This window comes from Lemur catta, chromosome 1 (assembly GCF_020740605.2).
Source record: "Lemur catta isolate mLemCat1 chromosome 1, mLemCat1.pri, whole genome shotgun sequence".
Taxonomy (NCBI): Eukaryota; Metazoa; Chordata; class Mammalia; order Primates; family Lemuridae; genus Lemur; species Lemur catta.
This window is the reverse complement of record NC_059128.1, coordinates 208,267,548-208,284,762: the sequence shown is the minus strand read 5'-3', so window position 1 is coordinate 208,284,762 and position 17,215 is coordinate 208,267,548. Positions and strand designations below refer to the sequence as shown.

The following is a 17,215-nucleotide window of genomic DNA, read 5'->3' as shown; positions in this document are numbered from 1 at the left end:
TAACTAATCACTTCACATTATAGATATGGTCTCTTTTCAACCAAGCATGAGTTCTTCCCTCATCCTGTGCTGATTTCTTGTGACTCCTTTTGTTTGCTGCTCCTCATGGCCTATTTTGTTGTATCTTCTGTACCTGCAGCAACTCTCTTTGTCCCAGAGTCTAAAGACACAACACAGGAGACTCAGATTCCCTTGGGTTACCCATGATTTACCGTTGAGTTACTTCTTCCTCTCTTTTTCCGTCCTGTGCTTAAATTTCTGTCTAACTAGAAACTTAGGTACTTAATAGTATCATAGAATCGGAGCACAGGAAGGACCATGGCAGTGATTCATCCTGGCTGTCACACACAGGCATCGCATCCCTGCCTCACTGTTCCCACTAAGTTGTTGCCCAACCTCTTCCTGACTCCTTAGGAAACTGGAAATTCATTACCTCTTAGGGTAGCTTATGGTTTTAGTCAGCTGTCCATTAAAAAATTCTTCCCTCTAAATCTGCGCTTTCCCAAATTGCTCCATAATATTCACTCAGGCTAACTCTGACCTTTGGAGCAACCGATTAAACCAATTTTAAAAATCTAATCTATTTATCTCTTATTATTATTAGGATTATTACATTATCCTATACAGGTTGAGCATCCCAAATCCAAAAATCCAAAATGTGAAATGCTCAAAATCTGAAACCTTTTGAGCACCAATGTGACACTCAAAGGACATACTCATTGGCATATACTGCAAATATTCCAAAATCTGAAAAAGTTCAAAATCCAAAACACTTCTGTTCTCAAGCATTTCAGATAAAGGATACTGAACGTGTGTTATTATAGGTGCCTATTATTCAAATCTTTAGTTTCTAGATTAATTCAAGATAGTTATATTGAAATCTTAAAATGTACAATATTTTAAAAGCTTAAAACTATGTCTTTGGGAGATTTGTGTGTTCTAGCCTCATTTCGTCCTTTTACGTTGAATGAAAATGCATCTAAATATGCCCCATGTGGTATTCCTGAGCCTGAACTGGACATTTTTAGAAGAGAGTGTCCTCTTAACTGTCACCTTCCTTTTTAAAATTTATAGGTGGTACAGATATGAGTTTTCAGAATAAATTGCTTCAGTGTAGCTGTGCTGTAGCTCCTGGGTAAAGTGAGTGGTAGAAATTTTGGTGACCTGGAATGCATTTGCCCTGTCAAAAGGGGGTGACCATTGTGCAGTTTATGCCATCAGAGGATGAGCGTTCATGCAAATATTCTGATTCTTCAAGAGAAGCCGGGATTTTTCATATGAAATTTCCAGAGATGTAAATGAAAATATCTATTTAAATTTAAAACAATGAGAACAACAAAGAAAATACATTTAGGACCTGTGTTTTATGTTTTATTTTGTAAGGTATAAATTTACCAGGCTTGATACTCATAAATTTGTTATGGAATTCTTAATTTTTTCTAGATCAGTTCTCTCCATTTTCATCTAGCAGTGGAAGAAGACTGAATTTCTCTTACACCAGAAACATGACTCTTAGAGATGGTAAAAATAGTAAGTAATGTTTCATTAAAAGAGAAATGTGAGTCATAGAAATGTATCATATTAACCTGAAAAAGAGAATTCAGCCCGGTCATTTTTTTAAAATGCCTACCCTAAACATTGGAAGGAAATATGCCAAAATAATACAATTGGTTGGCTCTGGGTAGTAGAGTTAACGGTATTTGCTTTCCTTCTTTACACTTTTATATACTTTATAAATATTCTAAAAATATGCATAAAATATATGTAGCAAAACAGCTGAAATAAAATATGCCAAAATGTTAGTGAGGTTACCATTGAGTAGTGGAATTTGAGGCAATCTCTTTTTCCCTAACTCTTTGTACTTTGCAGTTTTTTGTTTACACTCTAATAATACAGGGTGTATTATTTTTAAATAAGAAAAACAATATCCAAAACTATATCAGAGAGGGAAGATTGCCTACTTCTCAGGCAGTGTTTTGGGGTGTTTCAGGTAGAAGTGGGTCACTAAAGCGCTATAATTTGTTGTGTCTTACCATATGTAAATTTTTATCTTCACAACAACTTAATGAGGGGGAGTCACTGTTCCTCCCACCTGTGGATGATGAAAGCATGGGTGAGGAGTCGTGGAAGTGAAGTAACTTACTGAAGGCTGCTGAGTTGCAGAGCCAGAATTGACACCCACTCTTCTTGATGTTGACTCCCATGATACTTTCACCACTTCTCCAGTGGAAAATTGATTTTTGATTGCAGACTAATTTGAGTAGGCTCACGTTAGGGGCTGATTTATTTTACCTGAAGTCAGAAAAGGATGACACTTAAGCCAGAACACAGTTTATAAATTTATGGCTGGAGCAATGTACCAGAGGGACCAGAATCCTGTGATAGCTGGGGGCTGTATCCCTTGTGCTGTAGAGAACAGTTGGCATGGGAAGCCAGATGGGTGCAAAGTCAGAGCTGAGAGTGCTGGATAATCTTGAATGGGAGGTATTATTGAACTGTGACAACTCCAGTACAAAAATGTGCCTCCCAGGTAGAGCAGAATCCTCTTGCCAGCAGATCACAGCATCCTCTTCCCTGGCTGGAGGAGAATTTTCTTTTCTTCAGCTCTTTGAAGACATCCACACTTCATTCACCCAAGTTGATTGGATTACAGCTTTTTAGTTATTTTCAATCCTGAGCCTAGGTGGTCGTTACCTTAAGTGCATTAGGTATATCACCAAACCTTCATAAGGAAAGTTTGCAAACATCCCTTACATAGTAGCATTCTGCAAATGGTTAACCCATCCATTTTACGCTGATGTGTTTCCTTATTTCATCCTAAAAGGCAGTCCCCAAAATCTGGGAGTATTTTATTCCAGACTCCTATATGCTGAATGCAAGTATCAAAAGCAATAAAGCTTCAATGGCCTCTTCAACCTGAATTAAACAGAGTTACATGTATGATTGTAATTCATATGAGCCAACTGTGTTACTTGGCATGGATCCTCACTAAAGCACCGGGCAATGGTTTGAATTATGCTGCATTTTGGGGGGATTTAAAAAAAGTTTTAATTAAAAAATAAATACGTAATTGAAAGGCCAACATGATTGCTGTTTGCTACACCCTTTTGGCAGTATTCTATGGAAATAATCCAGGTCTATGTGTAACAGCCTTCAAAAATGTTATATAGGTGAGTCTTTAAAAAATGCTAGTGGACCATGTTAAACTTTCATACTTTATTAAATATTTAAGAGGGTGTTTAAAGTTCTCCTGTGGGGGACAAGATATTGAGGGTAGAGAGAAACAAGTTCAGTTGTCCTATCATAATGTAAAATAATTTAGAGTTTTTCTGACAGTGTCTTCCTATGATTCTACTGGCATTCGAGTCAGTTAAATACTTAACATATTTGATAAATTGAAAGAAAACTGTTCTGGTATAATTGGAGGCATTTTCTCCTAAGAAGAATTAAAGCCTGTTGACATGATTTAGGGTAGAGAAGTTTCATTCATTCATACACTCAGTGCAAAGTTTTTGAAAAAATAGATATGCTGAGTGATGTGGAGAAGAGAAAAAATGTCTTTGTCCCTGTTTTTTTCTCTACAGGAATTTACCATTTGTAAGTGCATACATTGGAAATTTGGATGACATGGTGGTCAATGGGCAGGCTCTGGAGTTTACGTACTTTAGTATTTGACTCTTGTGAACATTTTTATTTTTGTAATCTTTTAAAACAGCTAATAAAGAGGAAAATTACTCTGTCAAAATCCAAGATGAAGGGAGACTCATAATGGTGTTTTATAGGCAGCAGTCTAAATGTTTGGAGGAGAGAGAATTCATCCCGCCCAGTCAGACTCTTCCTAAGGACAGAGGGCATGGTGTGAACGAGGAGTGGGGTTTTCGCGGTGTGGCTGGGCATCTGCAGCGTGGGGAAGGAGGAGTGTGAGCACAGTGGCACAGCAGGGAAAGCTGGAGGCATGTATGGGGAGTACTAATTGGCCCGTTTTCCCATTTGGTTGGAGCATAGGGCCATCTGTGTAGGAGAATGGTGGGAAATAAGACTGAGAGATTGGGGCCTTCAATACCAGGCCAAGTCTATTGAATATGGTGGGGACATGCTAGGAAGCATCAGCTGGAAGGCTTGAGACAGGAAGCAGGAAGACCCTGAAGCACCTCCTCAGAGTCAGCCAGGCTTGAGACAGTCGGGCCTGAGACAGGGGAGAGCAGTGGGAGGAATGGAAAGGAAGAGATGTGTAGGACAAGTATTTAAAGGGAAGAATTTGGCAGCTTTGTTGTGACTAGTGGATGTGAAAAGCAAAGGAGAAGACTGAGGCAAAGATGACAGGTTTTAAATCTGGATGACAAGGAGAATAGTGGTGCCAGTGGCTCTCACAGGTCTGCAGGGGAAGTAGGTGGAGGGAAAGATGATCTGTTGGACCCATCATGTTCATTTTAAGGTGCCAGTGGAGCATCTAGCTGGGAATGACTAATCAGACTTCTAGAGAAGTTCAGGGCTGGAAACATACTTGAGCTGGCAGCATCAAAATGATGGTTGAAGTATCAGAAGGAGATGAGATGACTTTGACCTATATTCTCTACCCCACAAAACTTTTGATTTCCATCTCCTGAGATAGTCTTCAACCAATTCTATATTCATGTAATACAGGCACACCTCAGAGATATTGCAGATTCAGTTCCAGGCCACTGCAATAAAGCAAATATCACAATAAAGAGAGTCACACAAATTTTTTAGTTTCCCAGTACATATAGAAGTTATATTTACACTATAGTCTATTAAGTGTGCTATGTCTAAAAAACCAACATACATACCTTAATCTAGAAATACTTCATTACTAAAAATGCTAACAATTATCTGAGCCTTTAGCAAGTCATGTTTTTGTTGGTGGAGGGTCTTGCCTCAATATCGGTGACTGCTGACTGATTACAGTGATGGTTGCCAAAGATTGGAGTGACTGACAATTTCTTAAAATAGAAAAATGAAATTTGCTGCATTGATCGACTCTTCCTTTCTCAAAAGATTTCTCTATAACATGCAATGCTGTTTGATAGCATTTTACCCATTGTAGAACTTCTTTCAAAATTGGAGTTAATCCTCTAAAATCCTGCCCTGCTTTATCAACTAAGTTTATGTAATATTCTGTATCCTCTGTTGTCATTTCATCAATGTTCATAGCATCTTCACCCGGAGTAGATTGTATCTCAAGAAACCACTTTCTTTGCTCATCCATAAGAAGCAATCTTCATCTATTCAGGTTTGATCATGAGATTGCAGTAATTCGGTCACATCTTCATGCCCCACTTCTGATTCTACTTCGCTTGCTATTTCTACATCTGCAGTTCCTTCCTCCACTGAAGTCTTGAACCCTTCAAAGTCATCCCTGAGGATCGGAATCAACTTCTTCCAAACTCTCATTAACATTGATATATTTTTTTTTTTTTTTGAGACAGAGTGTCACTTTGTTGCCCTGGCTAGAGTGAGTGCCGTGGCGGAGCCTAACTCACAGCAACCTCAAACTCCTGGGCTTAAGCAATCCTACTGCCTCAGCCTCTTGAGTAGCTGGGACTACAGGCATGCGCCACCATGCCCGGCTAATTTTTTCTATATATATTTTAGTTGGCCAGATAATTTCTTTCTATTTTTAGTAGAGACGGGGTCTCGCTCTTGCTCAGGCTGATCTCGAACTCCTGACCTCGAGCGATCCACCCGCCTCGGCCTCCCAGAGAGCTAGGATTACAGATGTGAGCCACTGTGCCCAGCCAACATTGATGTTTTGACTTCCTCCCATGAATCACAAAAGTTCTTAATGGCATCTAGAATGGTGAATCCCTTCTAGAAGGTTTTCAATTTACTTTGCCCAGATCCATCAGAGAAATCACCTTCTATGCCAACTGTAGCCTTATGAACTGTATTTCTTAAATAATAACACTTGAAAGTCAAAATTACTCCTTGATCCATGGGCTATAGAATGTATGTTATAGTAGAAGGCATGAAAACAACATTATTTTCTTTATACATCTCATCAGAGCTCTTGGGTGACTAGGTACACTGTCAATGAGCAGTAATATTTTGAAAGGCTTCTTTTTTTCTGAGCAGTAGGTCTCAATAGTGGGCTTAAAATATTCAGTAAACCACGCAGTAAACAGATGTGCTGTCATCCAGGCTTTGTTGTTCCATTTATAGAGCACAAGCAGAGTAGATTTAGTGTCATTCTTAAGAGTCCTAGGATTTTCAGAATGGTAAATGAGCATGGCTTCAACTTAAAGTCACCAGTTGCATTAGCCCTTAACAAGAGGGTAAGCCTGTTATTTGAAGCTTTGAAGCCAGGCATTGACTTCTCCTCTCTAGCTGTGAAAGTCCTAGATGGCCTCTTCTTCCAGTAGAAGCCTATTTTGTCTACAATGAAAAATCTGTTGTTTAGTGTAGCCACCTTCATCAGTGATCTTAGGTAGGTCTTTGGATAACTTGTTGCAGCTTCTGCATCAGCACTTGCTGCTTCATCTTGCACTTCTGTGTTATTGAGATGGCTTCTTTCCTTAAACCTCATGAACCAAACCACTAGCTGCAATTTTTTATCGTTGTTGTTTTTTGCAGCTCCCTCACCTCTCTCAGCCTTCATAACATTGAAAATAATTAGGGCCTTGAGGTAGATTAGGCTTTGGCTTAAAGGAATGTTGTGGCTGGTTTGATTTTCTATCCAAACCACTAAAACTTTCTCCCTAGCAGCAATAAGGTTGTTTCACTTTCTTATCATTTTTCTGTTCACTACAATAGTGTAGTATTTTTAATTTTCTTCAAGAACTTTTCCTTTGCATTTACAACTTGGCTAATTGTTTTGCCGGAGAGGCCTCGCTTTCAGCCTAACTCAGCTTTGGACATGCCTTCCTCACTAAGCTTAATCATCTCTAGCTTTTGATTTAAAGTGAGAGACATGTGACTCTTCCTTTCAGTTGAACACTTAGAGGTCATTGTAGGGTTATTATTTGGCCTAATCTCAATATTTTGTGTTTCAGGGATTAGGAGGCCCTAGGAGAAGGAGAGAGACAGGGGAATGGCTGCTCAAATAGTGGAGCAGTCAGAACACGTACAACACTGATCAATCTTACATGGGTGTGGTTCATGGTGCCCCAAAACAGTTACAACAGTAACATCAAAGATAACTGATTACAGATCTCCAGAACAGATACAGTAATAATCAAAAAGTTTATAATATTGCAAGAATTACCAAAATGTGACACAGAGACACGAAATGAGCACATGCTGTTGGGAAAATGGTGCCAATAGACTTGCTTGAAGCAGGATCACCACAAACCTTCAATTTGTAAAAAATGCAGTATCTGTGAAGCAAAAATAAAGTGAAGCACAATAAAATGAGGTGTGCTTGTAATGTGAATATTCTTATCTGTATAGTCTTACAGTTTATAAAGCACTTTCACGTTTATTTAGTAATTGTTACATTTTCATACCCATTTAATGGCATAGAAAAGCAAGGCTCTGAGATTTAATGACTTAGTCAAAATCACAGAAGTGATCAGATGGCAGATTTTAGTCTTTAACCAAACCAAAACTCCTCTTTTCCAATTCATTGCATGTTCTACTATAACACTGCAGCCTTTTTTGTTGAAGGAAAAATATCTAAAATATCTCACAACTTTATAACATCTAAACCTCCATTTTTAAAAGAGAAAAGTTTGAAATGCACCTTTATTGAAAGCTGCCTGACAGATGTATTTCTAAGAAAAAATGCTCATTTCCATGGAGTTAAAGAATGTTGGTATCCCTTTGAATAGCTAGTTGTCTTTAGGTTGAAAGTAAGATTTTGATATTTCAGTTATTGAATAAATGAATGTCTAATTTTTTTCTTTTTTTCCCCTCTTTTCTGTAAAGATGTAGCAATAGCTGTAACATATAACCGTGATGGATCATATAACATGCAGGTAAGCCTTATTGGTTTCATTCTATAGTTCAGAGCTAAATCTGATCTCTCTCATACTGAATAGGGTCTTTTTTCACTCTCTCATTCCTCTTAAGCATTTGACTATTGTGACTGTAGTTAGAAAAATGTCATGTGCTTTTATTTCAGACCCAATTTGGGGAAATTACTCCCTATATAGTTTCTGATTGGTTTCTGATTATTTGCTCAGTTTGGCTGAGGTTCCCTTAAGAATAAAATCTTGGCAGAAAGTAATAGCCTTGAATCAGACACTAACAAGCCCCTAAAGTATGTGCATGTATTTATATCAAAATTAGCAGTTCTCAAATTTTTGGTCTCAAGACCCTCCCCCTCAAAGAACTTTTGTTTGTGCTAGTTGTATCGATTAATATTTACCATTTAGAAAATTTAACTGAGAAAATTTTATTTTTTATTATTTTTAAATTCTGGTAAAATACATATAACATAAAATTTACCATTTTAACCATTTTTAAGTATACAGCTCTATTGCATTAAATACATTCAGATTGTTGTACAACTATCACAATTACCCATCTCCAAAACTTTTTCATCTTGTGAAACTGAAATTCAGTACCCTTTTAAAACAATAATACAGGAACAGTACCCATTCCTTCTTCCCCCCAGACCCCTGAAAGCCACCATTCTATTTTCTGTCTGTATGGATTTGACTACTGTAGATACCTGATAATAATTTAGTATTTGTCCTTTTGTGACTGGCTTTTTTCACTTAATATAATGTCTTCAAGGTTCTTCCATGTTGTAGCACATGTCAGAATTTCCTTCCTTTTTAAGGCTAAATAATATTCTATTGTATGTATATACCACATATTCTTTATCCATTCATCCATGATTAGATACTTGGGTTGCTTCCAACTTTTGAGTATTGTGAATAATACTGCTGTGAACATGGGTGTACAAATATTTCTTCAAGACACTGTTTGCAGTCCTTTGGGGTATATATCCAGAAGTGGAATTGCTAGATCATATGGTAATTCTATTTTTAATTTTTTGAGAAACCATAATACTATTTTTCCTATGAACTGTACCATTTTACATTCCTACCAGCAGTGTACAAGAGTTCCAACTTTGTCACATCTTTGCCACTGCTTATTATTTTCTGAGTTTGTTTTTTTTTTTTTTTAATAATAGCCATCCTTATGGGTGTGAAGTGGTATCTCGTTATAACTTTGACTTGCCTTTCTGAAATCACTAATGATGTTGAGCATCTTTTCATATATTAATCAGCCATTTGTATATCTTCTTTGGAGAAATAGCTATTGAAGTCCTCTGCCTATTTTTTAATCTAGTTTTTTTGTTGTTGAATTGTAGGATAAACTGAGAAAATTTTAAAACTTAAAATTATACAATTACACATACCATTAGCCATCAGAGCAATAACATCACATATTTGGTAGCCTCTGGAAAATTCCATGTGTACTTATGAGAGAATAGGATAAAAAAGGGAAATAACATCTTAGTCTTATCATGAAAATTGTTTGACTTCATGGACTTCCTAAAAGGGTGTTGGGGACCCTAAGGGATCCATAGGTCACACTTTGAGAACCGCTAACTTTCCAATAGTGCTTAATTAAAAGAAGTCCATTACACTGGCAAAATGAAATGCTAAAAAGATTTAAAAAACAGTGTGGGAAATCAGTCAAATTCCTATAGTAAGGTACAAATTCAGGAAATAAATCATTTTTAATATGAGCTAAGAGATGTCAAATCCTGCAAAATGGATTTATCAGTGATATGTGTTAGACTTCCCAACACTCTAAGACACATTATTTTTCTTTCTCTGAGATTCAGGGAAGTCTACATACTTTTGTATGTGACACTTGAAATTCATATCGGTGCCTCTGGTTTGGGACAGTTTCTTGTCCTTTGGTAACTGGTAAAGTAAATCGCCAGTTTGTTGTAATCTGCTCATGGAACTACATTCACAGTTTTAGAATGTGCTTTTTTGAATCTTTAAACAAAACTGTTCCAATCTAACCTTTATGTCCTGAGAATTTCACAAACATTCAAATGGCTGTTTTAGTAGGTTACAAAGCAGAGTAAAATGTCATATTTAACTTAGGTGTGACCTATTTCACCTTAGCCTACATAATATATTTTAAAAGAATAGCTACAGGACTTTTACACTAACACTGTGGGAACTGAAATGAATACAGAGGGAAGATTTAAACAGACTTTTTGTGTATAAGGAAAATTTTCTCTTGAGTGTATATGTGAGAAAATATTCTTTAAAACAGAAAAGTTTCATGTCCTTTTATCAGCTTCTTTGAAACATCAAGTGAAATCTGTTTTTTGGCACGTAGTCTCTTAGAGTGAGAAAATTGTGGTCAATCTCCAGCTCATTTATCTTCCTAAGTCATCACAGAAACCCATGAATTGAGTGTACATGTTGATGAGGTAAAAGAAATGACATCTAATTATATGGTTCTGGCTTTTTTCACTATTGACTTTGGCACAGAAAACTAAATTTGACTTCAGGTAGTCAGAAATGAGTACTGACATATAATATATGCAAATGAATTTTAATAATTTTGCTTAATTTGATTTATATTTTTATTTCACATTTTTAGTGCTATCTTTATGTTCTGAAATGAACCTTTACCTATAGCATTATGATGCTAAGGATGTATGTTATATAAGTAGTTTTTTTCTTTTAATTATCTAAAATATTATGGTTAAGAATCTTAGGGGGAAAATTCCTACATGGCTTTTTTTTTTTAAAGTATTTTATATGTTATCTTTTGAAACTACTAATAGCAAAGAGTTAATTCTGATTTTATTAATTCTATAGGCTTGCTCATTTATTTTAAAGATCTTATTTTTCTGTTTTTTCAGATTGAAGATAAAACTTTCCAAGTCCTTGGTGATCTTTATAGTGAGGGAGATTGCACTTACCTGAAATGTTCTATTAATGGAGTTGCTAGTAAGACTAAGCTCGTTATCCTGGAAAATACTATCTACCTATTTTCCACGGTAATGTCTCTTTATAATGTTACTCTTGGGGTTTGGGAGAAGATTGCCCAGAGGCATCTCACTGAAAGAGATTATAGAGGCCGGGCGCGGTGGCTCACGCCTGTAATCCTAGCACTCTGGGAGGCCAAGGCAAGGTGGATCGCTCGAGGTCAGGAGTTCGAGACCAGCCTGAGCGAGACCCCCATCTCTACTAAAAATAGAAATAAAAATTATCTGGACAACTAAAAATCTATATAGAAAAAATTAGCCGGGCATGGTGGTGCATGCCTGTAGTCCCAGCTACTCGGGAGGCTGAGGCAGTAGGATTGCTTAAGCCCAGGAGTCTGAGGTTGCTGTGAGCTAGGTTGACGCCACGGCACTCACTCTAGCCAGGGCAACAAAGTGAGACTCTGTCTCAAAAAAGAAAAAAAAAGAGAGATTATAGAGATCCTGCTTCCTTTGACCACTGCTAGGACTTTTTTCCCTCCATTGTCTTCTCCACTCTGTGTTTCTTTGTCACATTCCTGCTTTCTCTAGTTTTCCTTTTGCCCCTTTTATTCATGCAGATTCTCATCCATAGACATATATCCATTTTCTTCCATGAATTCTGAAACAAGTCTTTACGTTCTCCTTGTCAGAGAGTATCTCCTTGCTCAGTGGGTGGTGTTCTCTCAGGGCTTTGATGCCTAAACACTTTTCCCCAACTGCCATCTTCCTGACACTTGGAGTCCTGGTGATTTTGGAGGAGGTGACCACTGGGAGAGAGTCTGTGGCCCCGAGGTTCCTTGTGGGGAAGGTAGAAGGGCTTAGTGATGTTCTCTTGGCAGTCAAAAGATAGTTGAGGCAGGCTTTGCGTGGTTTTGGTTAGGAGCCTTCTGCCCAGTGAGTCTTCAATGTCCTGCCTGGGCAGAAGAAGGAGCATAGATTATTAAATGTACTGTGGCCTCGCAGTGCTTCATGATGAGATGTCTTTAGTATTCTAGTAATTAAACAACTGTAGGTGGAGTTGAGGGTGATCCCACTTTACCAGGCATTCCTTTCCACTGTCAATTGTGCTATAACAACGTGATGGTAGAGGCAATATACTGGAGTGGTGAAGAACAGGAGTTCTGGAATGTGAAGCTGCTTTGGTTCAAATCCTGGCCCTGTCACTTAGCAGCTGAGTGACCTTGGGCAGTTAAACTCTCCGGGCTGCAGTTCCCCTATCTATACACAGTAATAATAACAGTACCCAGCTCAGTTGTTGTGATGACTAATGACATGGTATATATAAATGTTAAAAACAGTTCCTGCCATAGACCAAGCACTTGATGGTGGGATTGCTGCTTAAAAATGGCTCTCTGTTACTAATAGTTATATATTTAATACTTTAATTCTCTTAATCCCCTGTGAGACCATTACCCCTTTATAATGGGAAACCAGGTCTGAGAGTGGTTTAATAATTTGCTCAAGGTCACAAAGATAGATTAGAACCTGGTATTAATGATAGCTAACATTTAACAAATAACTTGAAAACAATCATTACCTCGGGTGTATTAGTAAAAATACAGTAATAGGGTCTTGATTCCATTTTCAGTTTGTTTTCTATTTATAGGAAGGGAGAATTGAGATTGGCATTCCAGTCCCCAAATACTTGTCTTCTGTGAGCTCAGAAGGAACTCAGGGTGGTACCATTGCTCCTATGACCGGAACCATTGAAAAGGTAATCATGGGACACCTATAGAATAATGTTCAAGAAGGCCTAATAGATGGCTTTGTTGAATTTTGTCATATACATACTTTTCCATCTCTAAATCTTGCTCCTTAGGATCTATTATAGATTCAAGTTCTGTAGTAGTCTTCAATGAAAATATCCATTTACCTAATTTGTGATAGAGACTGCTGCTTTTGAAGGTGGGAATTTACATCAAAGTACAAATAATCTAAATTGTCTTTTAATGATTAAATGGAGCATTCTACAGGCATTATCCAAAAAGGCTGGTTTTTAATGTTAAGTCCAACAGCAAGTAATTTTGTCATGAATTTTTTCTTTAACGTACATAATTGCATCTGTGTTAAAATAAAATTTGAAAGACTGGTATTGGTATTGGTGAAGAAAAATGTGATTTGGTGTTGATTACTGTATATGTTCAAAGTTGAGATCCATACTGTCTCAATCTGTTTGGGTTGCTATAACAAAATACCATAAACTTGTATGGCTTATAAACAACAGAAATTTATTTCTCACAATTCTGGAAGCTGGGAAATCCAAGATCGAGGCACCAGCAGATTAGGTGTCCTGTGAGAATCTGCTTCCTGGTTTCATAAACAGCCATCTTTTCTGTGTCCTCACGTAGTGAAAGGGGCAAGGAACCTCTCTTGAGAGTCTTTTCTAAGGGCACTAATCCCATCTTTGAGAACAGAGCCCTCCCAAGGCCCCACCTCCAGATACTGTCACCTTTGGGGTTAAGACTTCATATGAATTTTAGAGGGACACAATTTGGACCATAGCACACTAATATGACTTCAAATGGTGATAGATCAGTAGTCTTATATACTTGACTTTAGTAGAGTCTTCTCAAGTACATTTAAATCATAAACATTCAACTATATACTCTTGGAACAATAAAAAAAAGAAGAAGAAAATTGCTATTTAAATAGTGTGGGTGATTTCACCCACTGTTCCCCTCTGGAAATATGTACCCCAAAGGGAGTATGAGCTAAGAGACCTGGCTCTGCCTTTAACTCACTCGATTTCAGTTCCCACAGGCCTGTCATGGTGTGGACATCCCTGCACAGGTGTTAGTCTTACATTTAAAGATGCACACTTTCCCCATACCTGGCCGATAAACCTAGGCCATTGATTTCACTAGGCTCTACTAAAGCATCACCTAGGATTGGGTGATTTGTGGGGCTTTCAGGAGTGCTTCCTACTTTTCACAAATTTGGTCCACAGGATGACTTTAGAACCTAAGTCCATTGTGTGATGTTGCCAAAAATTCCTTGGTAACCATGTTAGCCAAAAAGACAGTGACACCATAGGAGATATGTGAGTGAATTTATACATGTAAAAAGGAAAATAGAAATATTTTTCTGGGATTGCTATTAAGTTTAATTCTCTCATGTGAAGACTGTCACACACTTACTACACAGGGCTCTGAAGACCTCAGACACTACCCAGACAACCCCCGTCTATGGTAAAGATATTTAAGTGTACTAGTCCTTCCCTGTCAGCGATGTGTCTTATTTGTACATTCATGAAAAAGGCAAAATGATGCCAAGATATAGTAAGTGTATTCATCTGATTTAAGCAAAACTAAGTGGTTTGTGGGGTGCATATAGGGAACTGCTCAGTGCTGCCCACTGACAGCAGTGCCAGCAATGCCACATGGACCTGTGGGTCTCTGATTTGCATCTGTACGTTTGTCTTTGGCAGACAACACAACCACAGACTCATACTTCTGTCTGTTTACACACCAACTCCATGGACCACGAAGGACCTCTGTGTTGTTTTTGTTTTTTAAATAAACTTTTGTGTATATTGGTGGTTTACAACGTGATATGATGGGATACATTTGGATAGTAAACTGGTTACTATTATATAATGAAGCAAATTAACATATCTAGGACCTCTGTGTTTTTAAACATTAACCTGTCACACTGAATCTCTAGGTGCTTGTCAAAGCTGGAGACAAAGTGAAAGCTGGAGATTCTCTAATGGTTATAATCGCCATGAAGATGGAGGTAAGTGAAATCACAAGTGAAATCATGAGTTTAGCTGCTAAGTAACTTCGGGAGCTATCAGACCTAATCGTTCTTTTGCCTTATTTTGTAAGTCAATGGCATTTTAAATATGAAGAGCTACAGATTGACTAAGCATTAATTATAGGAAACAAAGCTAAACCATCCTTCTTGTAAATATGCTTTAATTTTGTGAAATCACACTTGTCATTTGTGATTCTGAAATTAATGAAATTATTACTAGCTTGGAATCAGGCAGTAACCCAACTGAATGTTAACAGTTGGTATTTTGTAAGGCTGAATGTAGAATGCCAAGCATCAGTATCAGAGTGAAAACCTCTACCAAATTGAATTAGCTATTTAGGTTTTTAGATGGTTGGAAATTGTAGGTCAGTGGTTCTTAGCCCTGGCTGAGTATTACAGACAGTCCCTGACTTACCATGGTTCAGTTTAGGATTTGTCAACTTTACAGTGGTGCAAAAGCCATATGCACTCAGTTTGCTCATCAACTTACAATGGGTTTATTCTGAGCCAACCCCATCCTAAATTGAGGAAGATCAGTGCAATCCCCTGGGGAGCTTTTAAAAAATGACTTCCCCAGACCAGTTGAATTGGGATCTCCAGGAGTAGGGCCCAGTGATCAATAATTTTTAAAAGATTCCCAGGTGAGATTCTAATGTGAAGTCCAAGTTGAGAACTATTAACACTGGCTACACCAGAGCTTCCCAATCATGTCCTTGAATGGTTTAACGGTATGTGCAAGTATGGACTCCTCTCAACTCCCAAACATACTATAAAATGTTACCATTTTCTCTGTGTGCTGTGATGTAAAAAAAAAGAAAAAGGAAAAGGAAAAAAAAAGTTGGAAAGCACTGAGAGACTACAAAACATTGAAACAATGGGCTACATTTTTCACTTTTCATCTCACTTTCTTCACTCGGTATATACTTTTCATTAGTATTGCAGCTACTGTTTGTCATGCCTTGTGTCTCTGCAGCATACCATAAAGGCTCCAAAGGATGGCACAATAAAGAAGGTGTTCTATGGAGAAGGTTCTCAGGCCAACAGACACACTCCTTTAGTGGAGTTCGAGGAGGAAGAATCTGACAAAAGGGAATCAGAATAAATTCCAGCAAAGAAATGGCCAATTAAGCAGTGTCTTATCGCTATACCCAAAAGAGAAAATGCCTCCTGCTTTTCTCCAGATCTTCTAAACAGTAGTTTTACTAAATGATTGTATGATTGTACTAAATCCCTTTCATATTTGAGAATCATGCATTTGAGTCGCAAATCAAATTATCTCAAAATATTTCATACTAATAAAGTTGAATTATACTTTTTTATTGGAAGTTAATGTTTGTTTCTGCCTCAAATTTTATACAATTTAGTTATCATCTGGGGAGCGGGTAGCAACTTTGTCAAAAGAGAAGGATTGGAAGAGAAAAGGTCATTTAACTAAATGAATTACTTCCTAGTTACAATTATGATGAAAGTGGATAGTAACATATTTCAGAGACAGATGCCATAGGACTAAACTCAACCAAGGTTTTGTTTCACCAAAGAGTAATTGGGGGAATTTAAAGACACGGATGTTGTTTGAGTCTTTGTGATTAGAAAATTTCTATTTAGACTGCCCCTGCCTTTATTGTATCTTCTAGGCTTGTTTTTTTTTTTTTAAGTATTTTATATATATAAAATATATGGTAGAATATATTAATACTTAATAATATAAATTTTGGGTACACTTAAAAAATATAATTTTATAGAAAGAATGGATAAGAGTAGAAAGCTTGACTCTTCTGAATACTTTTTTTTAGAAACACTTTTTTCATTATGGGGAAAGAAAATTTTTCAGTTTTATTTCTTTAATTTTGTCTAGATTCTGTGTTACTAACAGATATGTAACCTTCTACATTTTCATATATTCATTGAAGTGTTAAATATTTGTTGAATTGAGTTCTTGCTGAATACATGAGACTATGTTAAATGTTGTGAAGAATACAAAGAAATATAAAAGATGGTCTCTGCACTTTGAGATGCTTATAATTTAATTGGGAAAGTAAAACGTAATCATGTCTGCTATGGCTTGAATGTGTCCCCAAATCTCATGTGTTGGAAACTTAATTCCCAAATTCTTATATTGATTGGAGGTGGGGCTTTTGACAGGTAATTAACATTAGACAGGGTCATCGGGGTGGGGCCCCCGTGATGGCACTGGTGCCTTTATAAGAGGAAGCCAGACCTGAATGCTCTTGTTCACGCTCTTGCTGTCTTGCCACATGCTGCCCTCCACCATGTTATTATGCAGCAAGAGGGCCCTCACCAGCCCTTTGACCTTGAACTTCATAGCCTCCAGAACAGTAAGAAATAAATTTCTTTTCCTTATAAGTTACAGAATTGTGGTCTGCAAAGCAGACTAAATCAATGTCAAGTTATATTATGTGGGAAAACATCAAATCCAAAATTAATCTTTCTCCTGGCTTCCATCATCAATGCAGTGGTGAGAAAGGTACAAAATACTAAAGTTGAAAATGCCAGAGTTCCAAAATAAATCTGATTACACAGCTTAGTTAG

At 37.3% G+C, this 17,215-nt stretch overlaps 1 protein-coding gene across 5 annotated transcripts in view; it reads left to right on the top strand.

Annotated features, from left to right (window-relative positions):
- MCCC1 (methylcrotonyl-CoA carboxylase subunit 1) overlaps window positions 1–15,991 on the top strand; it is a 55,420-nt gene extending 39,429 nt beyond the window's left edge. For 4 of the 5 annotated variants that reach the window (XM_045539762.1, XM_045539764.1, XM_045539765.1 and 1 more), the window contains exons 14-19: window positions 1,444–1,530; window positions 7,885–7,934; window positions 10,805–10,942; window positions 12,516–12,623; window positions 14,573–14,644; window positions 15,639–15,991. In XM_045539762.1, the coding sequence (XP_045395718.1) occupies window positions 1,444–1,530; window positions 7,885–7,934; window positions 10,805–10,942; window positions 12,516–12,623; window positions 14,573–14,644; window positions 15,639–15,767 (584 nt within the window). In that variant the 3' untranslated portion in view covers window positions 15,768–15,991. The remainder of the gene's footprint in view (window positions 1–1,443; window positions 1,531–7,884; window positions 7,935–10,804; window positions 10,943–12,515; window positions 12,624–14,572; window positions 14,645–15,638) is intronic. The other variant, XM_045539766.1, reaches the window with a different exon arrangement.
- Window positions 15,992–17,215: the final 1,224 nt, after the last annotated feature.